At 50.9% G+C, this 26,436-nt stretch overlaps 2 protein-coding genes across 2 annotated transcripts; one reads left to right on the top strand and one right to left on the bottom strand.

Annotated features, from left to right (window-relative positions):
* Positions 1-13,420: 13,420 nt before the first annotated feature.
* On the top strand, positions 13,421-16,394 carry LOC105473315 (claudin 7). The gene is made up of 5 exons (XM_011727078.3): positions 13,421-13,463; positions 14,281-14,798; positions 15,632-15,796; positions 15,891-15,975; positions 16,081-16,394. The coding sequence occupies exons 2-5, from the start codon at positions 14,576-14,578 to the stop codon at positions 16,241-16,243; spliced, it is 636 nt and encodes a 211-aa protein (XP_011725380.1). The 5' UTR covers positions 13,421-13,463; positions 14,281-14,575; the 3' UTR covers positions 16,244-16,394.
* Positions 16,395-16,702: 308 nt separating this feature from the next.
* Positions 16,703-25,627, bottom strand: LOC105473290 (elongator acetyltransferase complex subunit 5). Its single transcript, XM_011727031.2, has 8 exons — positions 25,244-25,627; positions 25,027-25,087; positions 24,859-24,939; positions 22,745-22,965; positions 20,527-20,708; positions 17,960-18,055; positions 17,717-17,817; positions 16,703-17,070 (listed from the first exon to the last, which is right to left on the bottom strand). Exons 1-8 carry the CDS (start codon positions 25,287-25,289, stop codon positions 16,956-16,958), a joined length of 903 nt encoding a protein of 300 aa, XP_011725333.2. The 5' UTR covers positions 25,290-25,627; the 3' UTR covers positions 16,703-16,955.
* Between the last annotated feature and the right edge of the window lie 809 nt (positions 25,628-26,436).

The following is a 26,436-nucleotide window of genomic DNA, read 5'->3' as shown; positions in this document are numbered from 1 at the left end:
CCGGCTGTTACTCTTTCTTTTCACTATAGACTTAATATTTGTTGTTTTTTATTGCTCTATACAAATTTGGGGATACACTTAACAAGATCCTTTAAAAAAAAACTTGCTTACATAAATTTAATGTTTTTTTAAAAAAAAAAATAAAACAACAGTTGGATTTTTTTTTTTTTTTTTTTTTTTGAGATGGAGTTTCGCTCTTTTTGCCCAGGCTGGAGTGCAATGGCGCCATCTCGGCTCACTGCAACCTCCGTCTCCTGAGTTCGAGCGATTCTCCTGCCTCAGCCTCCCAAGTAGCTGGGATTACAGGCGCCTGCCACCACACCAGGCTAATTTTGTGCATTTTTAGTAGAGATAGGGTTTCACCATGTTGGCCAGGATGGTCTCGATCTCTTGACCTCATGATCTGCCCGCCTCGGCCTCCCAAAGTGCTGGGATTCCAGGCATAAGCCACTGCGCCCAGCCTATCTTTTCTTTTTTGAGATGGAATGTCGATCTTGTCACCCAGGCTGGAGTGCAATGGCACGATCTCAGCTCACTGCAACATCTGCCTCCCGGGTTCAAGATATTCTCCGGCCTTGGCCTCCCAAGTAGCTGGGATTATGGCATAAGCCACCATTATGGGCTAATTTTTGTATTTTTAGTAAAGATGGAGTTTCACCATGTTGGTCAGGCTGGTCTTGAACTCCTGACCTCAGGTGATCCACCTGCTTCGGCCTCCCAAAGTGCTGGAATTACCGGCATGAGCCACCACACCTGGCTGCCAGTTGGGTTTTTATTGGTAGCATTTAATTATAAGTTATTCTAAGGACAGTCGATATATTTATAATATTAAGTCATCCCATTCGAAAGCATGGACTATTGATTTATATATTCAGGCTGTCATCTATGTATTTTATGAGAACTAAAAAACATTTTTCCACTAAAGTTTTAGGAATTCTTGGTTAGTTCCTAGATGCCTTATAATTTTGTCACTGATGCAAATTGAATGTTATTTATTTATTTATTTATTTATTTATTTTTGAGACATAGTCTCACCCTGTTGCCCAGGTTGGAATGCGATGGTGAGATCTTGGCTCACTGCAACCTCCACCTCCCTGGTTCAAGCAATTCTCCTGCCTCACCTTCCCGAGTATCTGGGACTACAGGCGTGTGCCACTACGCCTGGCTAATTTTTTGTATTTTTAGCAGAAACGGGCTTTTGCCATGTTGGACGGACAGGCTGGTCTCCAACTCCTGACCTTGTGATCCACCCGCCTCGGCCTCCCAAAGTGCTGGGATTACAAGTGTGAGCCACCGGGCCTGGCCATTGAATGTTATTTTTTTTATTTTTATTTTTATTTTTTTTGAGACAGAGTCTCGCTGTGTCTCCCAGGCTGGAGTGCAGTGGCGCGATCTCGGCTCACTGCAAGCTCCGCCTCCCGGGTTTACACCATTCTCCTGCCTCAGCCTCCCAAGTAGCTGGGACTACAGGCGCCCGCCACCACGCCCAGCTAGTTTTTTGTATTTTTAGTAGAGACGGGGTTTCACCATGTTAGCCAGGATAGTCTCGATCTCCTGACCTCGTGATCCACCTGCCTTGGCCTCCCAAAGTGCTGGGATTACAGGCTTGAGCCACCGCGCCTGGCCAAATGTTATTTTTATTATTCTTTTTCTTTCTTCTTTTTTTTTTTTGAAACAGAGTGCCACTCTGTTGTCCTGGCTGGAGTAGAGTGGTGCAATCACAGCTCACTGCAGTCTTGACCTCCTGGGCTCAAAAAATCCTCCCACTTCAGCCTCCCAAGTACCTGGGACTACAGTTGTGCACATACCACCACGCCCAGCAAATTTTTGTATTTTTTTTTTTTTGTAGAGATAGGGTTTCCCTGTGTTGCCCAGGCCTGCCTAAAACTCTTGGGCTCAAGTATCCACCCACCTTGGCCTCCCAGAGTGCTGAGATTACAGGCATGAGCCACTGTGCCTGGCCTTGTTTTTTCTTTTTTTTTTTTCTTAACATTTTCTGGTTGGTTATTTCTGGTGCAGTAAAATACTGGTGGTTTTTTTGTTTATTTGTTTTATAGGTTAATTTTGTACACAACAACCTTTATGAATACCCTTGTTGGTTCTACAGTCTTTCTGTTGATTTTATTGTATTTATTTATTTTAAGACGGAGTTTCAATCATTACGCAGGCTAGGGTGCAATGGCGCTATCTCAGCTCACTGCAACCTCTGCCTCTGGGGTTCAAGCAATTCTCCTGTCTCAATCTCCTGAGTAACTGGGATTACAGGCATGCACCACCATTCCTGGCTAATTTTGTATTTTTAGTAGAGGTGGGGTTTCTTCAAGTTGGTTAGGCTGTTCTCGAACTCCAGACATCAGGTGATCCACCTGCCTTAGCCTCCCAATAAAAGAGATCAGTCTAACATTATTCCTTAAGTATAAGAATTTCCTACCTAAACTTTGTGTGCTAAGGGTTTTTATGATAAGCAGATATTGAACCTCATCAAATCCCCTTTAAAATTCTCATTTGAAATAGCCATATGATTTTTTCTCTTTTTTTCTTTTTTCTGCTTTTTTGGTTTTTTTTTTTTTTTGAGATGAAGTCTCACTCTGTCACCCAGGCTGGAGTGCAGTGGCGTGATCTTGGCTCACTGCAAGCTCCGTCTCCTGGGTTCAAGTGTTTCTCCTGCCTCAGCCTCCCAAGTAGCTGGGACTACAGGTGTGTGCCACCACCCCTGGCTAATTTTTTGTATTTTTAGTAGAGATGGGGTTTCGCCATGTTAGCCAGGATGGTCTCAATCTCCTGACCTCGTGATTCACCCACCTTGGCCTCCCAAAGTGCTGGGATTACAGGCAAGAGCCACTGTGTCCTGCTGATTTTTTTCCTTTAGTCTATTATTTGATAAACTACATTGATGGATTTTGTAATTTTTTTGTTTTGTTTTTTTTAGACAAAATCTTGCTGTGTCACCCAGGCTGGGGTGCAGTGGCACCATCTCACCTCACTGCAACCTCTGCCTCTCAGGTTCAAGCGATTCTCCCGTCTCAGCCTCCTGAATAGCTGGGACTACAGGCGTGCGTCACCACGCCTGGCTAATTTTTTTTTTTTGTGAGACAGAGTCTCGCTCTTTCGCCCAGGGTGGAGTGCAGTGGTGCTATCTCGGCTCACTGCAAGCTCTGCCTCCCAGGTTCATGCCATTCTCCTGCCTCAGCCTCCCGAGTAGCTGGGACTACAGGCGCCCGCCACCACATCTAGCTAATTTTTTGTATTTTTAGTAGAGACAGGGTTTCATCGTGTTAGCCAGGATGGTCTCGATCTCCTGACCTCGTGATCCACCTGCCTTGGCCTCCCAAAGTGCTGGGATTACAGGCGTGAGCCACCGTGCCTGGCTGAATTATTTGATATTTTTAGTAGAGGCGGGATTTCACCATGTTGGTCAGGCTGGTTTTGAACTCCTGGCCTCATGTGTTCTGCCCATCTCAGCCTCCCAAAGTGCTGGGATTGCAGGTGTGAGCCACTGCTCCCAGCCTAGTTAAGTAATATTTTATTAAAGACTTTTGGGTCTATATTCATAGATTAAACGGGCCCAAATTCATTTCTTATATTATTCCTAACTGATTTCAGGGGCAAGATTACCCTAGCCTCATAAATGAGTTGGTCACTTTTTCACTTCTTTCCCAAATCTGTATCTCAAATATTTACTCCAGAATGAACTGTAGTGGAACACTTAGCCCAGCCTCTTGTTTCCCAAGTAGGCAAAAACATTATCACTCCTATTCGATAGATGAGATGGTCAAAGCCCAAGGATGAAGTCCTGAAGGAAGCAGAATTAGAACCTGGAATATTCCATCTGCCTTAAATCTAATCAGTGACCAATTACTTTATAAATAATGCTGCAAGTTTCCAAAGTTAATTTATGTATCAGTTTTCAGAACTCAGAACATTTTCCTGTAGAAACAAACAAGTTGGTTGGGTTTTCATACGAGGTTGTTTAACTCATAATGTCATCATCTACCATCCCATACTGTTGTGTATATCCCCTAATATCACCCAATCTTCCAACCAGACTTGACTTTTCAAACTTTTCCATTGTTACCTCTGGACTCAATGTCTGTCATCATCCTTGTAAGTCCATCCTCTTCTCTGAACCTCCCTTTCCTAGACCTTACTGGAACCTGGCGTCTGGAGGGCACACTTCCCTGGCAACCCTCTTTACAGAGACTTGTTCATCGGTCTTTGCATATTGCAGAGTCAAGTATGAGTATTGCTCCCTAGTGCTGCGTCTAGACCCTTTTTTTTTGTTTGATTTTTGAGATGGAGTCTCGCTCTGTCACCCCGGCTGGAGTACAGTAGTGCAATCTTGGCTCACTGCAACCTCCGCCTCCCGGGTTCAAATGATTCTCCTGCCTCAGCCTCCTGAGTAGCTGGGATTACAAACGTGCACGACCACGCCCAGCTAATTTTTGTATTTTTAGTAGAGACGGGGTTTCACCATGTTGATCAGGCTGGTCTCGAACTCCTGACCTCGTGATCTGCCTGCCTCGGCCTCCCAAAGTGCTGGGATTATAGGCGTGAGCCACTGCGCCCGGCCTTAGACCCTTATTCTTTCTTCATCTTTCAAAATCCTCTGCTCTTTGAAATTAATGTCTCAAACTATATGATCTGCTGCCTCTACTTGTTGCGAGGGTCTTCAAACCTGGTTGTTCAGCCACATTCACTGATAATGTTAGCACCTGTGGCTCATTCTCTTCCTCTTTTCACCTATTTTCCTCACATCATCGTTGATAACTTCAGAATCCATCAGGGCAATCCATCATGGCCTCTCCGCTCCTCAGTCTCTTCTCCAGTGATCTTCCTCTTCAGCCCATCCTCAGACCTCTACCCTAGGCTTTGTTATCTCTAAAAACAAACTCTCCCAATTTTTTTTTTTTTTTTTGAGATGGAGTCTCACTCTGTTGCCCAGGCTGGAGTGCAATGGCACCATCTTGGCTCACTGCAACCTCTGCCTCCTGGGTTCAAGCGAATCTCCTGCCTCAACCTCCTGAGTAGCTGGGATTACAGGTGTGCACCACCATGCCCGGCTAATTTTTGTGTTTTTAGTAGAGACAGGGTTTCACCATGTTGGCCAGTTTGGTCACGAACCCCGGAACTCAAGTGATCCGCCAACCTCGGCCTTCTAAAGTGCTGGGAATTTCTCTCTTGTTGCTCAGGCTAGAGTGCGGTGGCATGATCTCGGCTCACTGCAACCTCTGCCTCTGGGGTTCAAGCGATTCTCAGTCGCCCGAGTAGCGGAGATTATAGGCACCCACCACCATGCCTGGCTAATTTTTTTATTTTTAGCAGAGATAGGTTTCACCATGTTGCCCAGGCTGGTCTCGAATTCCTGACCTCAAGCTATCTGTCGGCCTTGGCCTCCCAAAATGCTGGGATTACGGGCATGAGCTGCCATGCCTAGCAACAATTTTTTTCTTTTGTTTTGAGACAGAGTCTTGCTGTGTTGCCCAGGCAGGAGTGCAGTGGTGTGATCTCAGTTCACTGCAATTTCTGCTTCCTGGATTCAAGCAGTTCTCATGGCTCAACCTCCCAAGAAGCTGGGATTACGCCTGGCTTTTTTTTTGAGACCGAGTCTTGCTCTGTCACCCAAGCTGGAGTGCAGTAGCATGATCTCGGCTCTCTGCAGGCCTCCGACACCTGGCCAATTTTTGTATTTTTAGTAGAGATGGGGTTTTGCCATGTTAACAAGTCAGGCTGGTCTCAAGCCTCAAGCAATCTGCTTGGCCTCAAGTGATCTGCTTGCTTCGGCCTCCCAAAGTGCTAAGATTATAGGCATGAGCCACTGTGCCTGGCCTTCTTCCAATTTTTTAGATTCAAGCCAGGAATGTTTCATAATCATTTCTGGCCTTCTAGTTCATTTACTCACATATTCTCACTTCTTTTTTTTTTTTTTTTGCTTTTTAAAAAATTTTATTTATTTATTTATTGAGACAGAGTTTCACTCTGTTGCCCAGTGGCGCAATGTCTGTTCACTGCAAGCTCCGCCTCCCGGGTTCATGCCATTCTCCTGCCTCAGCCTCCCGAGTAGCTGGGACTACAGGAACCTGCCACCATGCCCGGCTAATTTTCTTTGTATTTTTAGTAGAGACAGGGTTTCACCATGTTAGCCAGGATGGTCTTGATCTCCTGACCTCGTGATCTGTCCGCCTCAGCCTCTCAAAGTGCTGGGATTACAGGCATGAGCCACCACGCCCAGCCTTTTCTCTCTCTCTCTATTTTTTCTTTCTTTCTTTTTTTTTTGAGACGCAGTCTTGCTCTGTCGCCCGGGCTGGAGTGCAGTGGCGCCATCTTGGCTCACTGCAAGCTCTGTTTCCCGGGTTCATGCCATTCTCCTGCCTCAGCCTCCTGAGTAGCTGGGATTACAGGTGCCCACCACCATGCCCGGCTAATTTTTTTGTATTTTTAGTATAGATGGGGTTTCACCGTGTTAGCCAGGATGGTCTTGATCTCCTGACCTTGTGATCTGCCCGCCTCGGCCTCTCAAAGTGCTGGATTACAGGCTTGAGCCACCGCACCCGGCCCTTTCTTTTCTGTTTTTGAGACAGGGTCTCCCTCTGTTGCCCAGGCTGGAGTGCAGTGGTATGATCATGGCTCACAGTAGCCTCGACCTCCTAGACTTAAGTGATCCTCCCACCGCAGCCTCTCAAGTGAGTAGCTAGGACTACAGGTGCCAGCCACCATGCCTGGGTAACTTTTTGCTATTGTATTTTTTTGGTAGAGATGAGGTTTTGCCATGTTGCCCAGGCTGGTCTCCAACTCCTGAGCTCATGTGATCCACCTACCTCAGCCTCCCTAAGTGTTGGGATTACAGACATGAGCCACCATGCCCAGCCTCATGTATCCTCACTTCCTTCACCTCAGGGGACCTCTAAACCATTGACCCTACCAGTTTTTCACTATCCACCAACTCTTTTGTGTTTGCTCTCCCTCTTACCCAATTTATATATATAATCTAACACAATCACTATCATGAAAATATTATAAAACTCCTTCTTCCTCTTTTTAGTAACACCCAACTCTAGTTAATTTCAACTATTCATCTACTTGGATCCTTTTTTTTTTACTTTTTTTTTTTTTTTGACGGAGTTTCAGTCTTGTTGCCCAGGCTGGAGTGCAATGGTGAGACCTCGGCTCACTGTAACCTCTGCCTCCCAGGTTCAAGCGATTCTCCTGCTTCAGCCTCCCGAGTAGCTGGGATTGCAGGAATGCGTCAACACGCCCGGTTAATTTTGTATTCCTAGTAGAGACAGGGTTTCTCCATGTTGGTCAGGCTGGTCTCAAATTCCTGACCTCAGGTGATCCGCCCGCCTCAGCCTCCCAAAGTGCTGGGATTACAGGCGTGAACCACCGCGTCTGGTCCCTACTTGGATCCTGTTATCCAACTACTTACTTCAAGGCCATTAGAGGAAAAAAATCCACAATGATGCTCACCAGTCACACTTTACTGGGACCCATTTTGCTCCTCTCCTCCCTGGGACATTTGGCAATATCTGGAGACATTTTTGTCACACTTAGGTGCAGGGGAGGGTGTATCTAATTGTAAGAAGTCAGAGATGCTCCTAAATATCCTATAATATGCAGGACAACAAAAAATTAGCCCAAAATGGCAATAGAGATAGCAGGGAGAAAAAATGTTGACAGTGTCAAAGTTGAGAAATTCTGCTTTAAATTAATTAGTATGAGTCTCAAAGGGGCAATCCATACAAGGCCTTTGCACTTGCTGTTCCTTCTGCCTATAATATGGTTCCCTCGTGGCTTACTATTATTATTTTTTGTTTTTTTGAGATGGAGTTTTGCTCTTGTCACCCAGGTTGGAGTGCAATGGCACGATCTCGGCTCACTGCAACCTCTGCCTCCCAGGTTCAAGCGATTCTCCTGCCTCAGCCTCCTGAGTAGCTGGGATTACAGGCACACACCATCATGCCTGGCTAATTTTTAACAATATTTTTAGTAGAGATGGGTTTTCACCATGTTGGCCAGGCTGGTCTTGAACTCCTGACCTCAGGTGAACCACCTGCCTCAGCCTCCCAAAGTGCCGGGATTACAGGCATGAGCCATTGCGCCCAGCCGCTGGCTTATTATTTAACAGTCATTTCCTCAAAAAGTTCTCCCTGACCTCATCCTAGAGTAGATTGAACCTCATCACATTACACTGCTTTATTGCCTTCAAAACATGCACTGTTTGTTTATGTCTTTATTGTCTGCTTCTTCCTTCTAGAAAATAAGTTGCATGAGTTCAGTATCCTTATCTGTTTTGTTTCCTGCTGTATTGCCAGGGTCAACTATAGTGACTGATCCTTTTTTTTTTTTTTTTTTCAGACGAAGTCTTGCTCTTGTCCCCCAGGCTAGAGTGCAATGGCGCAATCTTGGCTCATTGCAACATCTGCCTCCCGGGTTCAAGCAATTCTCCTGCTTTAGCCTCTCGAGTAGCTAGGATTACAGGCACCCACCAGCATGCCTGGCTAAATTTTGTATTTTAAGTAGAGACGGGGTTTCACCATGTTGGCCAGGCTGGTCTTGAACTCCTGACCTCCCAAAGTGCTGGGATTACAGGCATGAGCCACTGCACCTGGCTTTTTTTTTTTTTTTTTTAATCGAGACAGAGTCTTGCTGTTGTCCAGGCTGGAGTGCAATGGCGCGATCTCGGCTCACTGCAACCTTGCAACCTCCACCTCCTGGGTTCAAGCAATTATCTTGCCTCAGTCTCCAGAGTAGCTGGGACTACAGGCATGTGTCGCCACGACCAGCTAATTTTTTGTATCTTTAGTGAGACGGGGTTTCACCATGTTGGCCAGGCTGTTCTCGCACTCCTGACCTCGTGATCTGCCTGCCTCAGCCTCCCAAAGTGCTGGGATTACAGCCACCTTGCCTGGCCCCCACCCCTTTTTTTTGAGATGGAGTCTCGCTCTGTTGCCCAGGCTGGAGTGCAGTGATGTGATCTCAGCTCACTGCAACCTGTGCCTCCCAGATTCAAGTGATTCTCCTGCTTCAGCCTCCTGAGTAGCTGCGATTACAGGCCCCTGCCACCAGCTAATTTTTTGTATTTCTAGTAGATAGGGTTTCACAATGTTGGTTAGGCTGGTCTCTAACTCCTGACCTCGTGATCTTCCTGCCTCTGCCTCCCAAAGCGCTGGGATTACAGGCATGAGCCACCATGCCTGGCCACACCTTTTTTTTTTTTAGAGATAGAATCTCCCTCTGTTGCCCAGGCTGGGGTTCAGTGGCATGATCACAGCTCACTGCAGCCTCGAACTTATAGGCTTAAGCGATCTTCTCACCTCAGCTTCCTGGGTAGCTGGGACTACAGACATAACCATTGTGCCTGGCCATGTGTGGCACATTATAGACACTTAGGAAATATTTGTTGAGGGTTGGGTGCGGTAGCTCACGCCTGTAGTCCCAGCTATTTTCCCTCCTAGAATTTTGGGAGGCCAAGGTGGGCGGATGACCTGAGGTCAGGAGGCCGAGAACAGCCTGGCCAACATGGTGAAACCCCATCTCTACTAAAAATATTTTAAAAATTAGCTGGACATGGTGGTGCATGCCTGTAATCCCAGCTACTTGGGAAGCTGAGGCACAAGAATTGCTTGAACCTGAGAGGCAGAGGTTGTGATGAGCCAAGATCGCCACTGCGTTCCAGCCTGGGTGACAGAGCAAGACTGTCTCAAAAAAAAAAAAAAAAAAGAGAAAGAAAGAAAAAAAATAAAAAAGAGGCCGGGCACGGTGGCTCACGCCTGTAATCCCAGCACTTTGGGAGGCCGAGGCGGGCGGATCACGAGGTCAGGAGATCGAGACCATCCTGGCTAACACGGTGAAACCCCGTCTCTACTAAAAATACAAAAAATCAGCCGGGCGTGGTGGCGGGTACCTGTAGTCCCAGCTGCTCGGGAGGCTGAGGCAGGAGAATGGCGTGAACCCGGGAGGCGGAGCTTGCAGTGAGCCGAGATCGTGCCACCGCACTCCAGCCTGGGCGACAAAGTGAGACTCCGTCTCAAAAAAAAAAAAAAAAAAGAAAGAAAAAAGAAAATATTTGTTGAACAGTGAATGAAAATATTATTTATTTGCAATTTATTCATTCATCAAATATTTACTGGTGATAAAACCCAGACAAATCTCTACCCTCTTGGACCATACAGTACAGTGGGGTTGGGGTTATTGATACTGAATAAATAAGCACATAAAGTAAATATAGTATTTTCCAACTGCGAAAAGAGCTTTGAAAGCAAAGTACTGGTAGCTGTGCGAGTACTATGCAGATGATCTGACTCAGTTTGGGGTGGGGTGGTCAGGCCAGGCTTTCTAAAAGAAGTGATATTTGAGGGATAGCTGAAGGATGAGTTGGTTAGCTGGATAGAGGAAGGTGGGTGGGAGTGGATGGAGAAGAGCTTCCAGACCCAGAGAACAGACTGTACAAAGGCAATTCAGTTGGCAGGAACAGAGAGAAGTGTGGTTGAGGCCGTCAGGTCAGCCATGGTGTGGCACTTACTGGCGAGAACACGAGTGTCAGTGAGAGATTTTAAACAGGAAATGACAAAGCTCTGAGTGGGTAAGAAGCGGTCACTCCAGAGAATAGAGTTGAAAAGGATCAGTGTGGAAGCAGGGAGATTAGTTTGGAGGCAGTTGCCGTGTCCAGCCTTGGGCTGGTGTAGGGTGGCGGCAGTGAGTTTGGAGAGAAGCCGCGTATAGTGATGACAAACATTTTCCTTAGGGCTCAAAGGAAAATGTTCAAGAAAATCTCAGCTGGTCTGAAGGTAGTGAATTATTTCAATTGATTGTTCACAATCAGTTACAGATGGAACTTCTTTTTCTACTCTCGTCCCCTTCTCACTACTGCACCTGACTAGTCTTTTAAAATTTAAAAAAAAAAAAAAAAAAAGGCTGGGTGTGGTGGCTCACACATGTAATCCCAGCACTTTTGGAGACTGAGATGGGCAGATCACGAGGTCAGGAGATCAAGACCATCCTGGCTAACATGGTGAAACCCCGTCTCCACTAAAAAAATACAAAAAAATTAGCCGGGTGTGGTGGCGGTTGCCTGTAATCCCAGCTACTCAGGAGGCTGAGGCAGGAGAATGGCGTGAACTCAGGAGGCGGAGCTTGCAGTGAGCCAAGATGGAGCCATTGCACTCCAGCCTGGGGGACAGAGTAAGACTCCATCTCAAAAAAAAAAAAGGAAAGTCGGTTGCAGTAGCTCATGCCTGTAGTCCCAGCACTCTGGAGGCTGAGGCAGACAGATCACTTGAGGTCAGGAATTTGAGACCAGCCTGGCCAACATGGTGAAACCTCGTCTCTACTAAAAATACAAAAAATTAGCTGGGCGTGGTGATGCGCACGTGTAATCCCAGCTACTCGGGAGGGTGAGGCAGGAGAATTGCTTGAATCCCAGAGGCAGAGGTTGCAGTGAACCAAGATCGCGCCACTGCACTTCAGCTTGGGTGACAGAGCAAGACCCTGTTTCAAAAAACAAACAATGCCAGAACAATGATGACACACGGCTGTAACTGCAGCTATTTGTTGGCGGGGGGCGGGGGGAACATTCTTTGAGCCCAGGAGTTCAAGGCTGCAGTGAGCTGTAATTGCACCACTGCACTCTAGCCTGGGCGACTGAGTGAGACCCTGTCTCTAAGGGTACATTAATCCAGAAAAGTCCATTAATCCAAAAATACAACAATAAAAATGAATAACAAAGAGTTCATGGCTGGGAGTGGTGGCTCACGCCTGTAATTCCAGCACTTTGGGAGGTCGAGGTGGGTTGGGATCACCTGATGTCAGGAATTCGAGATTGGCCTGGCCAACATGGTGAAACCCCGTCTCTACTAAAAATACAAAAACTGGCTGGGCACGGTGGCTCACGCCTGTAATCCCAACATTTTGGGAGGCCGAGGCAGGTGGATCACGAGATCAGGAGATCGAGACCATCCTGGCTAACACAGTGAAACCCCGTCTCTACTAAAAACACAAAAAATTAGCCGGGCATGCTGGCAGGCGCCTGTAGTCCCAGCTACTCGGGAGGCTGAGGCAGGAGAATGGCGTGAACCTGGGAGGCGGAGATTGCAGTGAGCCAAGTTCGCGCCACTGCACTCCAGTGTGGGAGACAGCGAGACTCCGTGTCAAAAAAAAAAAAAAAAAAATTAGCCGGGCGTGGTGGTGGGCACCTGTACCCCCAGCTACTTGGGAGGCTGAGGCAGGAGAATCACTTGAACCTAAGAGGTGGAGGTTGCAGTGAGCCGAGATCACGCCATTGCACTCCTGCCTGGGTGACAAGAGCAAAACTCTGTCTCAAAAAAAAAAAAAAAAAAAAAAAAGTTCATGAAAGTCTTCATTTTATACAAAAGCAGGTCAATTAGCTTAGCGTAAGGGAGCCTTTAATATGTTTAGAGAATAAATGAAGGAAGGAGAAAAATGTTTGAGAGGGCAAAAAAAGATAAAAAAACGTGAGAGAGTTGAGGTAAAAAAACGGAGAGGGGAAAATGAAATGAGACAGAGCCAGAATAAACAGGGTATGTGAGAATCTGAGAAGTATGAGGAGGTTGGAGGGTAGTAGGAAGATTGGGAGGAAACTGGGCAGGGTGGGTGGGGAAAGTGCAGTGTGCACCTAAGAAGGGGAAAGAAAGAGTAATTGCTGATGCTGGGTTCCAAGGAGACTGGAGACAAGGCGCAAAGGTAAACGAAAAGACAAGGAGTGGGCTGGGTGCGGTGGCTCACGCCTGTAATCCTGCACTTTAGGAGGCGGGGGTGGGGGGATTGCTTGAGTTCAGGTGTTCAAGAGCAGCCTGAGCAACACGGTGAAACCCCTTCTCCACCAAAAATACAAAAACTTTAGCTGGGCGTGGTGGTGTGCACCTGCGGTCCCAGCTACTGGGGACGCTGAGGCGAGGTGATCGCTTGAGCCCGGGAGGCGAGGCTGCAGTGAGCTGAGATTTGCACCTCTGCACTCCAGCCTGGGTAACACAGACCCCTCCCCTCTCAAACAAACAAACAAACAAAAAAGACAAGGAGTAAAATAGGGAGCTCCAAAGCAGGAAAGGCAGGAAGGGGAGATGACCAAAGATGAAGGAGGAAGGAGCAAAAGGCTGGAAGGGGTGCCAGGAGGAAGGAGGGAGCAACGCTTTGGGGAGACAGAGCAAAACTGCAGGGTGAGGGACCATGGACGACCACCTTAGAGAGCCAGATTATAGGGAGGACGGAACAGTGAGGGCGTGAGGGTGTGCACAGCAATAGGCAGTGCTCGGGAGGGAAAGAGAAACGGGCGAGTGTGGGGGAGGGATGGGAAAGGTGGAGGATAGGTCTGAAAAGACTCTAAGGGAGGGGAACGATGGGTGTGGCCAAGACTCTGACCTAGCCCTCACCCCGCTCCCCACCCTCGGCCGGCTTTCGGTCCCAGTGGTTTCTTCCTCCAGTTAGGATCCTTGATGCCGGAGGGGCTAGTGGTAGGTGGGGAGGTTGAGTGCAAAGGGTTCAGGCTGTAAGTCATGTCGGGTTGGAATGGGGGCACAGGCAGGTGGGGCTGTTGGGGAGCCACGCTCAGAAGCCGGGTGTCTGTAGCAGAGCCAGAGAACCGGGACCGTGAAGCGGGTGCTGAAGGGGGCGACTCTCAGGGATCGGGCCAGGGTCCCCGAAGGTGGGATCGACTAGGGTAGGAGACAGAAAAAAAAGGAGAGCAGCGGGTGGGGGCGAAAGCAGGGCCGGGGAGAGAGCACTTTGGACAGAACCCGGCGGGGAAAGGGCGGCGCCGAGGCTGGTCAGGGGCGCCCCGCAGCGTCCCAGGCGCACCTGTTGGGAAGAAGGGAAGGGGCATCCCGGTGTTCGAGGGAAATCCAGTCCGGAGGGGCTGATTCGGAGCTTGGGACTCCCGGGGAGCCACCGCCTCCTCCCCAGCGGCGGTCAAAACCGGGCAAGCGAAGGGGCGTGACCCTGGTGCTCAGGTTTCTTCCTCCTCACCTGGGCAAGGAGGGGTGGGGGCCACGACTTCCGGTTCAGGTGAGTGTCCCTTCGATGACGTCAGGTCACCCTCGGCCGCCCCTCCGGTCCCGCCTTCCCCTCCCGCGCTCCCAGGGCCCGCGGGCCGCGCCCCCGACGCCCTACATATACTCAGGTGCGCCCCACCTGTCCGCCCGCACCTGCTGGCTCACCTCCGAGCCACCTCTGTTGCGCACCGCAGCCTCGGACTAACAGCCCAGGATACTTTGGGACTTGCCGGCGCCCAGAACCGCGCCCAGACGGCCCCTCCACCTTTTGTTTGGCTAGGGTCGCCGAGAGCGCCGGAGGGAACCGCCTGGCCTTCGGGGACCGCTTTTGTCTGGAATCACCCTCCCGGCGTATCCTATTCCCTCTGCTGCGAGGCCTTCGCTTCACTGGAGGGGTCGATTTGTGTGTACTTCGGTGACAAGATTTGCATTCACCTGACCCAAACTCTTTTTGTCTCTTTGGGTGACCGGAAAACTCTACCTCAAGTTTTCTTTCGTGGGGCTGCCCCCCAAGTGTCGTTTGTTTTACTGTAGGATCTCCCGCCCGGCGCCCCCAGTGTTTTCTGAGGGCGGAAATGGCCAATTCGGGCCTGCAGTTGCTGGGCTTCTCCATGGCCCTGCTGGGCTGGGTGGGTCTGGTGGCCTGCACCGCCATCCCGCAGTGGCAGATGAGCTCCTATGCGGGCGACAACATCATCACGGCCCAGGCCATGTACAAGGGGCTGTGGATGGACTGCGTCACGCAGAGCACGGGGATGATGAGCTGCAAAATGTACGACTCGGTGCTCGCCCTGCCCGGTAAGGCCGCGGGACCGACGGGGCGGACGCGCCCCGGACCGAGGTGGCGGGGTGGCGCGCGTGGGAGAGCCGAAGCCCCACGCTGGGCGCCCTGGGTTGCCGGGGAGCTGCAGGACGAGGAAGTGGTCGGGTGGGGGCGGCGAGGCTGGGCGGGGACGGGCCGGGGTTCTGGCGGCTGCACGTGGGCGCGCACCTCGGTCGCCCACGGTCCTCTTCCGCCCCCCAACCCAGCCTAGTCCCTGGCTCCGAGCAGCGGTTCTTAGGCCGGAGCCGTCCCCTCCCCAATCCCTGGGCAGGCCACGGACTCCGTCATCTCCCGCCCTTTTCTCAGACAGAAACGACCCCGGGTCGCGGGGCACCGGGCGCGCCGAGGGCCGAAGGGCGGTGCGGCTGGTCACAGTGGGCCGCCGCCTGCGGCCTCTAATCTTATCGGCCGATTAGCCGAAGCCACAAACCCGGTGGCCTCGATAGCGGGCTCAGAGCAGGGCCGCCGGCTGGCATGTGCGCCGCGCGGGGCTCGGGCCACCGTCTCGGCTTCCTTTCGTTGCCCCTTTCACCCTTCCCCCTATACAAGGCAGTTTCACCGAAACCCCGGCGCCCCGGGCGGATCCTTGAGCGGAGAGGGCGGGGCGGGAGCAGGAAGGCCGCGCTGTTGGGATGGGCGGGGACCTGCCCGTTTGGCCCAGGCCTCGGACACCTGGGCGCCCCTGGCCCGCGGCAGAACACGGCGCCGGACAGACGGGGTCCAGGGGTTAGTGGGCGCGGTCGGCTGCACGAAGGCTGGAGCCACCTGCATTTCCAGCAATGACGGCGCCCTTTCCCCTCGCCCGCAGCGGCTATGCAGGCCACTCGAGCCCTAATGGTGGTCTCCCTGGTGCTGGGCTTCCTGGCCATGTTTGTGGCCACGATGGGCATGAAGTGCACACGCTGTGGGGGAGACGACAAAGTGAAGAAGGCCCGTATAGCCATGGGTGGAGGCATAATTTTCATCGTGGCAGGTGAGCCCCAGGGTTCTCCCATCTGGGAGGAGCGAGGCTGGGCAAGGTGCCCGTTTGGGGTCCCACTATACCGAAACCCTCATTCTCTCTCCAGGTCTTGCCGCCTTGATAGCTTGCTCCTGGTATGGCCATCAGATTGTCACAGACTTTTATAACCCCTTGATCCCTACCAACATTAAGTAAGTCTGGGAACCCTGCCTCCTAAGGGGACAGGTCTGGGGTCCCGGGATAGGGAGGAGGGCAGAGGCAGGTCAGGGTTTCTAACCACCCCTTTCTCTTCACAGGTATGAGTTTGGTCCTGCCATCTTTATTGGCTGGGCAGGGTCTGCCCTAGTCATCCTGGGAGGTGCACTGCTCTCCTGTTCCTGTCCTAGGAATGAGAGCAAGGCTGGGTACCATGCACCCCGCTCTTACCCTAAGTCCAACTCTTCCAAGGAGTATGTGTGACCTGGAATCTCCTGGCCCCAGCCTGACAGGCTGTGGGCGTGTCTAGATGCCTGAAAGGGCCTGGGGCTGAGCTCAGCCTGTGGGCAGGGTGCCGGACAAAGGCCTCCTGGTCACTCTGTCCCTGCACTCCATGTATAGTCCTCCTGGGTGGGGGGTGGGGGGTGGGGGGTGTTGGTGGGAGAGACAAAAAGAGGGAGTGTGTGCTTTTTGTACAGTAATAAAAAGTAAGTTTTGGGAAGCAGGCTTTTTTCCCTTCAGGGCCTCTGCTTTCCTCCCGTCTGGATCCTCGCAGGGAGCTTGGAACCTTACTGCACCTACTTCAGTTCAGAACACTTAGCGCCCCAGTGGCCTGCACACCATTCCTGGCCCCCAGACTCCATTGACAATAGACTAAAAGATGCAGGTGCTTGTATCTTGACATCCATTCCCACCCCCCTTATTTAAATAGCTACCAAAGTATTTCTTTTTTAATAAAAAAATAAAGATTTTATTAGGTACGGGGATGTTCTACTCTCACATTATCCCATGTCTTCATCCTACCTTCTGTCCTGATGAGACGCTGCTTCCTGGCTCACAGAGCAGGGATCCATAGACAAGGGGAACCAAGGTGGGGTAGGGACAGGGTAAGGCTAACACAAACAAGAGAAAGATGGTTCTGGGCCCAAAGTCTTCCTGTGCCCCCTCCAATTACAATCTAATCAAATCTGACCAGTCAAATATCTAGGTCGTCATCTGGGTCTTCTTGGTCCAGGTCATCATAAGCATCTGGCTCATAGAAGATGTGGCTGGTAGCCTGGCCTGGCCTAGGCCGCAGGAGAGCCTGCTGTCTGAGAAGGGAAGATTTGGTGCTGGTGAGGGTAGCTGACAGGTTGGGTCTGGATACTTTCTTCCAGGTGACTGTGACTCTCATTCAGGCAACCTGTTAGGCCTCCATGTCATTTTCTTGGTCCAAGTCCCTTTCTCTCACCTCCATGTTAGAGCTGAAGCACCATTTGGTACTGGAATAGATACCCTTGTACAGCTCTCCTAATAAAACCGTAAGTTCCTAGCAGCTTGGGGGCAAGGATCTTGTAGTCTTGCTTCATCCACCCACACACTGGGCACAGAACAGCAGGCATGCACTAAGCCCTTGTTAACCAGCCTTTGCCACGCCCATATAGCCTTCTGTCCTCCTAGCACCACTGCCTAGGGATAGGGCCACCTCCCAAGGGTCTGGTCTGGCTCAGCCCAGGCCCAGGGTGCTCTGGGGACAACTGGAGCTGTGACCCAAGGGTCTAAGGGAGAGAAAAGAGACATAAAGGCCCTCGGCCATTGTAGGGGGAATGGGTGGATCAAGAACTTGGACTTGTCTCTGGAGGTGGACTTCAGCCCCTATAAAGTCAGGTTAATCAATAACCTGCTGTTGCCCCACCTCTCCGTGGCCCAGATGCTGGGCTCTACTCAGGGATCCACGTACCCAGGTCCCGACCTTACTTTTCAGAGCTGAACTGGAAGGGCAGGATCAGGCTATCTCTGGCTTCTCTCTCTTTCTTGGACAGGTGAAGGTTAAAGGTCAAATGAGTTGTGGGATCCACCTGTAGGTACAAAGGATGCTGCCACTCTGCCCCATCCCTAGAATCCCTGACCCCACCCCCAACCTCTGCAGCTTTTATTCTCTCCCCTTTGACCAGACCCTAAACTACATTTCCTTGTTCTGGCCCTGGCATTCTTAGATACCGGGGGTATATGAGGATCGGAGCAGGGCTGGGACTCTACAGAGGGTCCCTCTTGGAGATCCAGGCTGAAGTCTGGAAGTATGGAGAACCACTGAGTCTGGAGAGAAAAAAGAAGAGTTTTTTTCATCTTACTGAAGAAACTAGAGAGACTCTAGGACCTCACATCCTCAGCCCCCAATCACCTATTTCACTGCTTTCAGCCCCTGCCCTCAACTTTTAATTTTTTTTTGAGACAGGGTCTGGCTTTGTTGCCCAGGCTGGAGTACAGTGGCGTGATCTTGGCTCACTGCAACCTCCACCTCCCAGGTTCAAGTGATTCTCCTGCCTCAGCCTCTCGAGTAGCTGGGATTACAGGCGCGTACTACCACGCCCAGCTAACTTTTGAATTTTTAGTAGAGATGGGGTTTCTCTGTGTTGGCCAGGCTGGTCTCGAACCACTAATCTCAGGTGATCTGCCCACCTCGGCCTCCCAAAATGTGGGGATTACAGGTGTAAGCCACTGTGCCCAGCCTCTATTTTATTTTCAAAAGTGAAAGCAAGTTTATTAAGGAAGTAAAGGAATAAAAGGATGGCTACTCCTTAGGCAGAGCAGCCCCACTTACTCTTTTTTTGAGACAGAGTCTCACTCTGTTGCCTAGGCTGGAGTGCAGTGGCATGTTCCTGGCTCACCTCCACCTCCGCCTCCCAGGTTCAAGTGATTCTCCCGCCTCAGCCTCCCGAGTAGCTGGGACTACAGGCACCCACCACTATGCCCAGCTAATTTTTGTATTTTTTTTTTTTGAGACGGAGTCTCACGCTGTTACCCAGGCTGGAGTGCAGTGGCGCGATCTCGGCTCACTGCAAGCTCCGCCTCCCGGGTTCCCGCCATTCTCCTGCCTCAGCCTCCTGAGTAGCTGGGACTACAGGCGCCCGCCACCGCGCCCGGCTAATTTTTTGTATTTTTAGTAGAGATGGGGTTTCACTGTGGTCTCGATCTCCTGACCTTGTGATCCGCCCGCCTCGGCCTCCCAAAGTGCTGGGATTACAGGCTTGAGCCACCGCGCCCGGCCAATTTTTGTATTTTTAGTAGAGACGGGGTTTCATCATGTTGGCCAGGTTGGTCTTGAACTCCTGACCTCAGGTGATCTGCCCACCTCTGCTTCCCAAAGTGCTGGGATTACAGGCGTGAGCCACCTTGCCCAGCCCCACTTACATTTTTTTTTTTTTTTTTTTTTTTTTGAGGAGTCTCACTCTGTTGCCCAGGCTGGAGTGCAGCGGCATGATCTTGGCTCACTGCAGCCTCTGCCTCCCGGGTTCAAGCGATTCTCTTGCCTTAGCCTCCAGAGTAGCTGGGACTACAGGTGTGCGCACCATGCCCGGCTAATTTTTGTATTTTTAGTATAGATGGGATTTCACCATGTTGGCCAGATTGGTCTCAAACTCCTGACCTCACGCAATCTGCCTACCTTGGCCCCCCAAAGTGCTGGGATTACGGGCATGAGCCACCTTGCCTGGGCCCCACTTACACTTTATAATCTTGGTAAGTGACTTAAATTTAAACCTCCCTGGGCCGCGTGCCGTGGCTCACACCTGTAATCCCAGCACTTTGGGAGACCAAGGCCAGAGGATGGCTTGACCCCAGTAATTCAAGACCAGCCTGGGCAACAGGGTGAGATCCCACCTATATAAAAAACTAACAAGCTGGCTGGCTGTGGTGCTACGTGCCTGTGTTCCCAGCTCCAGCTACACCAGAGGCTGAGGCAGGAGGATCACTTGAGCATGGGAGGTCAAAGCTGCCGTGAGCTATGATTGCACTACAGCACACCAGCCCGGGCCACAGAGTGAGACCTTGTCCAAAAAAAAAAAAAGAAAAGAAACAAGGAAAAAAAAACCCTCCCTGTACTGGCTTTCCCACCTGAAGAACTGTGATAATAAAACAATCTACCTTACACCATAGCTGAGAAGATTAAATGAGGTAAGTGATGGAAAACACAGAGAGATACCCAATCAGCTTTTTTTTAAAAAAGGTCTCCCTGAGGGCCGGGCACACTCACTCACATCTGTAATCCTAGCACTTTGGAGGCTGAGGTGGGAGGATCACTTGAGCCCAGGAGTTTGAGACCACCCTGACCAACACAGTGAAACCCCATCTCTAAAAAAAGTTTGTTTTTTGTTTTTTGTTTTTTTTTGAGACGGAGTCTCGCTCTGTCCCCCAGGCTGGAGTGCAGTGGCCAGATCTCAGCTCACTGCAAGCTCTGCCTCCCGGGTTTACGCCATTCTCCTGCCTCAGCCTCCCGAGTAGCTGGGACTACAGGCGCCCGCCACCTCGCCCGGCTAGTTTTTTTTGTATTTTTTAGTAGAGACGGGGTTTCACCGTGTCAGTCAGGATGGTCTCAATCTCCTGACCTCGTGATCCGCCCGTCTCGGCCTCCCAAAGTGCTGGGATTACAGGCTTGAGCCACCGCGCCCGGCCCCTAAAAGTTTGTTTTTAAAGTCTCCTTGAAATATCAGCATTTTCATTGTTCTTCCCATCGTGCCACTCCTTTCTCTGCCCCCAATTTCCAGTCCTTCCCTGTTGGTTCTTCTGACCTGGTCAGTTGGGCGCTGTCGGGGCCTCCGACACAGGATGTGGGCCGAGGCCTGGCCCTTTGTACCGCCCAGGGTCACCTCAGTCTGCGCAAGGCTGCTGAGAGCTCCCACAGGGCCTGGTCCGTGAAGCTCTTCATGTAGCAAGCCCAGCACACTCACTTTTCCCACCGGGGAGCTGTCACCTAGAGACGGACAAGACATGTAGGATAGTAGGGAGCATTCAGGTTGGTGGCCTGGGAGCAAACAGTGAAGAGAAAAGGAGAGAGCCCCACAATTCCATCACAGTGCTGCCAAAATCCTGACTTCCCTTGGCCAATCTCACTACTGTGCTCTGAGCCTCCTCCAGCCCACACCTTAATCTCCTCTATCATCCCCGTGTAAAGCTGATCAAGGCACCGCTCTAACTTCTATCCTTCAGCAGCTCCTCCGCCTTCAGGAGGGAATGAACACTTCTAGCAGGTGGTGTCCACTTACTTTCTAGCCTCATCTCTTACACACGGAAGTACTTGTAGTTTCTGGAACTTCCCAAGATCTCAGTCAGTGCCTTTAGAGAGTGTCAGGCACTATGCTAAACGCTTTAACACAATGTTTGAATCCTTACAAAGGTCAGCATTTTTAGGTTAAACCGTATGAAATCACTGACATTTAACAATTTTTTTCTTTTTTTTTTGAGACGGAGTCTTGCTGTCACCCAGGCTAGAGTGCAGTGGCGCAATCTTGGCTCACTGCAACCTCTGCCACCCGGGTTCAGCAATTCTGCCTCAGTCTCCCGAGTAGCTGGACTACAGGCGTGTGCCACCACGCCTGGCGAATTTTTGTATTTTTAGTAGAGATGGGGTTTCAGCATCTTGGCCAGGCTTGTCTTGAACTCCTGACCTCATGATCCACCTGTCTCGGCCTCCCAAAGTGCTGGGATTACAGGCGTGAGCCACCACGCCTGGACTGTTTTTAGTTTTTATTTTTTGAGATGAAGTATTTCTCTGTCACCCAGGCTGAAGTACAGTGGTGTGATCTCAGGTCACTGCAACCTCTGCCTCCTGGGTTCAAGTGATTCTCCTGCCTCAGCCTCCCGAGTAGCTGGGATTACAAAAGTGCGCCACCACACCCAGCTAATTTTTTGTATTTTTAGTAGAGACAGGGTTTTACCATGTTGGCCAGGCTGGTCTCCAACTCCTGACCTCAGCTGATCCACCTACCTTGGCCTCCCAAAGTGCTGGGATTACAGGTGTGAGCCACCGTGCCCAGCCAATATTTAACAATTTTTGATCTAAGAAATGGCAATATAGTGGTTTATCCTAATACTTCCCTTGTACCTTCCCCCATATACAGCGGAAAGTGAAGCAAGTGAAAGTCAAGCACCTTAATACAAAGCTGGGCGTCTGATTCCTAAGTCCATTCGAGTACCCACAGTGCACTTCAGGGCTAGTCCCAGTGCCCCTGCCCGGCCAAATCTGCCTGGCTGACCGCTTGCTCTTCAAAAGTGCCTTTATTTTTTGACACGGACTCTCGCTTTATCACCCAGGCTGGAGTGCAGTGGCGCGATCTCGGCTCACTGAAAGTTCCGCCTCCCAGGTTCATGCCATTCTCCTGCCTCAGCCTCCTAAGTAGCTGGGACTACAGTCGCCCGCCACCAGGCCCAGCTAATTTTTTTTGTATTTTTAGTAGAGATGGGGTTGCACCGTGTTAGCCAGGATGGTCTTGATCTCCTGACCTTGTGATCTGCCCACCTCGGCCTCCCAAAGTGCTGGGATTACAGGTGTGAGCCACCGCGCCCAGCCGAGAGGGCCCTTCTTTAAGGTACCCTGTGCATGTCCTATATTATCATGGCCTTTATCAGACCATCGTGTAACTGCCTGTTTACTTATCTCCATCTTTTATGGGACTTCGAGCTCCTGGAAGGCAAGGACCCAGCTACAGTCAGTCTGTATTTTGCCATTATCTAGAATTGTACCTGACATATTATATGTATTTACTATTGATTTGTTAAATAAATGAATGAGTGAAACAAATGAGTAAAAAAATAACTTGGAGGAAAAAAAGCAAATGGTAGATGGCATTAAGGGGAAGTTAAAAAAAAAAAACCAGACAAAAAGTTCAAAAAAATGAAAAAAGGTCTGACTGGAGAACCCAGATGTTTCTTCTAGGGTAGAAAGGAAAAGGGGCACACTCCTTGGCAGAGGGAGATATATGAGGGGAAATAATGAAGGAGGGGTCTCACCAGGACAGGAGTCCTGATGGCTCACAGCATGCAGGGCCTGGCAGAGTGTGGTGCAGGGAAGGTGAAGCAGCAGCCAGCTGAGTGAATCGAGAGCAATGGTGACAGGACCAGGATCTGTCCTCTTGCATATGGCTCTCAAGGCTCCCAGCGGCTCCCCAGGAAGGGCCTCCTCAGTTTTTGACCAGTTGAGAGGGTCTCTGAAGAAGTCATGGTAAACCAGCCTGCAAAGGGAAAACATGACACAATATAATATTGCTCCTTCCCCCCAGAGGATCACAAAGTTCATCCTCTGATCTTTTTGGCTCTGTTTTCTCAATTTTCATGAATATCCTAAATATTAGTGAAAGAATATTACTGAGAGATAGCAATGATTGAGAGCACAGACTTTGGTGTCTGACAGCCTGACCTCCAAGCTTGGCTTTGCGACTTGTTGCCCAAGGTCAGCTAAATGATAAATGATCTCTAAGACTCAGTTGCTTCATTGGTGAAATGAGATGCCAACCTCTAAGCACTCAGCACAGTGCTTGACACATAGTGTATGCCTCATAAATGTTAGTTATCACCATTATCACATATTTCCTGAGTGTGGCACCTAAAGTTTATCACTCTGGATAAAAAATGAGAAAGCAGAGGACATGAGACTTGGTTCCTGCCTGTAGAACAGCTTAAAGAAAGTAAAAAATTAAGTCATGGAGTACCAACTACAGAAAAAAATAACAGCTCAGGAAAGGTAGACCAGCAAAGGTAGCAGAACTTTTTTTTTCCCAGATATCTCTTTTTTATCTTCTGGTTCTCTTGTGGAATGCCCTCATTTTTTTTTTTTGAGACGGAGTCTCATGCTGTTGCCCAGGCTGGAGTGCAGTGGCGCGATCTCGGCTCACTGCAAGCTCCGCCTCCCGGGTTCCCGCCATTCTCCTGCCTCAGCCTCCTGAATAGCTGGGACTACAGGCGCCCGCCACCGCGCCCGGCTAATTTTTTGTATTTTTAGTAGAGACGGGGTTTCACTGTGGTCTCGATCTCCTGACCTTGTGATCCGCCTGCCTCGGCCTCCCAAAGTGCTGGGATTACAGGCTTGAGCCACCGCGCCTGGCCATTTTTTTTTTTTTTTTTTTTTGAGACAGAGTTTCGCTCTTGTTGCCTGGGCTGGAATGCAATGGCACGATCTCTGCTCACCACAACCTCTGCCTCCTGGGTTCAAGCAATTCTCCTGCCTCAGCCTCCCGAGTAGCTGGAATTACAGGCATGTGCCACCATGCCCAGTTAATTTTATGTATTTTTAGTAGAGATGGGGTTTCTCCACGTTGGTCAGGCTGGTCTCGAACTCCCGACCTCAGGTGATCCACCCGCCTCAGCCTCCCAAAGTGCTGGGATTAAAGGCGTGAACCACCACGCCTGGCCATGGAATGCCATCTTAACATACACCACCACCTCTATCACAACAATGGCTGATGTAAAATTAGAGGCTCAACAGATAAGATGTAAACTACTATCACCATTCACTGAGTTGCCCGGACTAGGAAGTAGAAAGCATCCTACTAATGGTTCTTAATGTCTCCTGATCAGGCATGTGGCTGGGTTTAGGGACTTCCTTATTTCAATACTTTCTTCTCCCCCACATTAGTCAATAAATCCTGGAAATGCTACCCACTAAAGTCCTTTACATGTGTTCTAAACTTTCCATCTCTACTGCCCAGGTCTCTATCACTTTCTACCATTATTCCCTAAAATTCATTAGGCCAGGAACAGGTCTGTCTCATTCACTGCTAGCTCCGGTATCTTGCACATCACCGGGTTTATAGTTGGTGCTCGGTACATATGCACCTTAATAACGAACCTGGATTAATGGATTACTGCAATACCCTTCCCACATGTTCTCCCTATCTCCAGGCTATTTCTCTCTCAACTTCTATGATCTTTGCTTTGGATTCTCCAAATACTCATCACTCCTCATTACTCCTCTTACTAAGTCTTGCCTCCTGAAAGACCCATATCCAATTCTTCAATGAATATTTAAGGAACTGCTACTATATACCAGGTTCTGCGCTTGTTATAAATAAATGTCCTTAGCAATAGACGTCTCCAATTTAATCAAATCTTTTCCAACTGGTACTTACCGATTGTTGATATCAGAGTCAAAACCTTCACGAAACTCTTCCTCGCTCACTTCACAGCCCAGGATATGCACTTGCTCCCCACTAAGGCAGAGATGAGGCGGGACTGTCAAAGAGTGGGCACAGGTTCCCTATCCAGGGTAGGCTGAGGAGACACCGTGGGATACTCACCACAGTGCAGATTTCTTGACAAGCGCCTTCAAGAGACTGCGCCCCTCCCACTCCACGGAATCTGCACAGCGAGGGACGGATCGAGTGTGAGGGCGCTAGGATTACCACCCTCGCGAACCCGTCGCGATCTCCACACCTAGCCTGTGACCCATGGCCCTTCCTCTCCACTTCCGTCCCCTCAGCCAGACCCGAACCCCACTGTGCCGCTGGCTCTCACCCCGAAGCAGCACCAGGCCGCCCAAGGATAACAGCGAGTCCAACATCCCCAACTCGCGTCCGGTCCCTGCTCTGGCGCCCTCTGATAGCGTCACGACCCACTGTCCCGCCCCCTCGGGGTGAAACGGGCGGGGCACTCGAGCGTCCTCCCACCATTAAGACCTAACATAGTCTGGAATGAGAGGTGATTATGTTCACTATTCCCAGGGGGGCGCTCACGAGGAGGGCGCCCCTCCCCGAGCCCTGGCGCACAGTCGTACGGACAACGACCCCTTCTACATCTTCACTGTGACCGGGACGGGAAGAGCAGTTGGGGCAGTTGTCAGTGGGAGGGGGAAGAGGACCCATAAACCCCCCGCGAGGGTCCTAACTGCGGGGACAAGTGACGGCCTCCGCCCCGCCCACGCAGTTTGAGGCGGGGCCTGCTTCGCCTCAGGCCCCGCCCCGCGGCCACCTTCTGCGCGTGCGCAATACTGCAGCCCCGTTCGGAGTGCTTCTGACTTTCCTTATACCTACCCCCATAGACCGCGCAGGGGGAACTTAGTCCCGGTGAAGCGAATACACGTCACCACCGGAAGCAGTGTCAAAGGGGAAGAGAGGGGGAAAGACAGGAGGAGGGAGTCCTTTGGGCGGTAAAATGGCGCCTGTCAGAGTGGGAAACCCAGCTGCAGAGGCTGCAGCCCCGCTCCCCAGCGGCTAAAGGACCCCCGAGCTTGGGGAGGGGGAGGCCGCTCCGGCCCAGTGCTCCGCGCCCTTCGGCTCCCCCTCCCCCGCTCCTTCGCTCTGCAGGGCCGTTCTCCGCTGCCGCGGCCCTTTGCGCGCCACTGCCCCCGCCCTCCCCGTCCCTGCGGGCAGCCCCCTAGCGCGCCTGCGCAGCGGGCCACTCTCCGCTTTCCCCCTTCCCCTCCCCCTCCCTTTTCCCTTCCTCCCTTTTCCCTAGCCCCCTCCCCCACAGCCCCCTCCCCCAATTATCCTTCCCCTTCCCTCCTGGTCTCGGAGGACCCCATCCTAGCCCGACCTGTCTCGGCCCGCAACCTCCCCGAAGCCGTCGGTGCCACTCCCAGCCCATGTGGGCCCCCGCGGGCTGCCCACGCCTGTCCCCCAGCTCCCCGTTCCGCTGGGCTTTCCCCTCGCCAGGGGTGGCTTTCTGAGCCGCCCGCTCCGTGCCCCTCTCTGCAGCCTCTCCTGCCACTC

The sequence above is a fragment of the Macaca nemestrina genome, chromosome 17 (genome assembly GCF_043159975.1).
Source record: "Macaca nemestrina isolate mMacNem1 chromosome 17, mMacNem.hap1, whole genome shotgun sequence".
Classification (NCBI taxonomy): domain Eukaryota; kingdom Metazoa; phylum Chordata; class Mammalia; order Primates; family Cercopithecidae; genus Macaca; species Macaca nemestrina.
The sequence above is the reverse complement of the archived record's forward strand: the minus strand, read 5'-3'. Positions and strand labels throughout refer to the sequence as shown.

Coding starts and splice junctions, on each gene's coding strand:
- LOC105473290 (XM_011727031.2), bottom strand. CDS start 25,289: ATGTTGGACTCGCTGTTATCCTTGGGCGGCCTGGTGCTGCTTCGGG. Junction 18,056..20,526: donor GACAGCGCCCAACTGACCAG/GTCAGAAGAACC, acceptor TTTTCTCTCCAG/ACTCAGTGGTTCTCCATACT. Junction 17,818..17,959: donor CCGATCCTCATATACCCCCG/GTATCTAAGAAT, acceptor TTGTACCTACAG/GTGGATCCCACAACTCATTT.
- LOC105473315 (XM_011727078.3), top strand. CDS start 14,576: ATGGCCAATTCGGGCCTGCAGTTGCTGGGCTTCTCCATGGCCCTGCTG. Junction 14,799..15,631: donor CTCGGTGCTCGCCCTGCCCG/GTAAGGCCGCGG, acceptor CCTCGCCCGCAG/CGGCTATGCAGGCCACTCGA. Junction 15,797..15,890: donor CATAATTTTCATCGTGGCAG/GTGAGCCCCAGG, acceptor TTCTCTCTCCAG/GTCTTGCCGCCTTGATAGCT.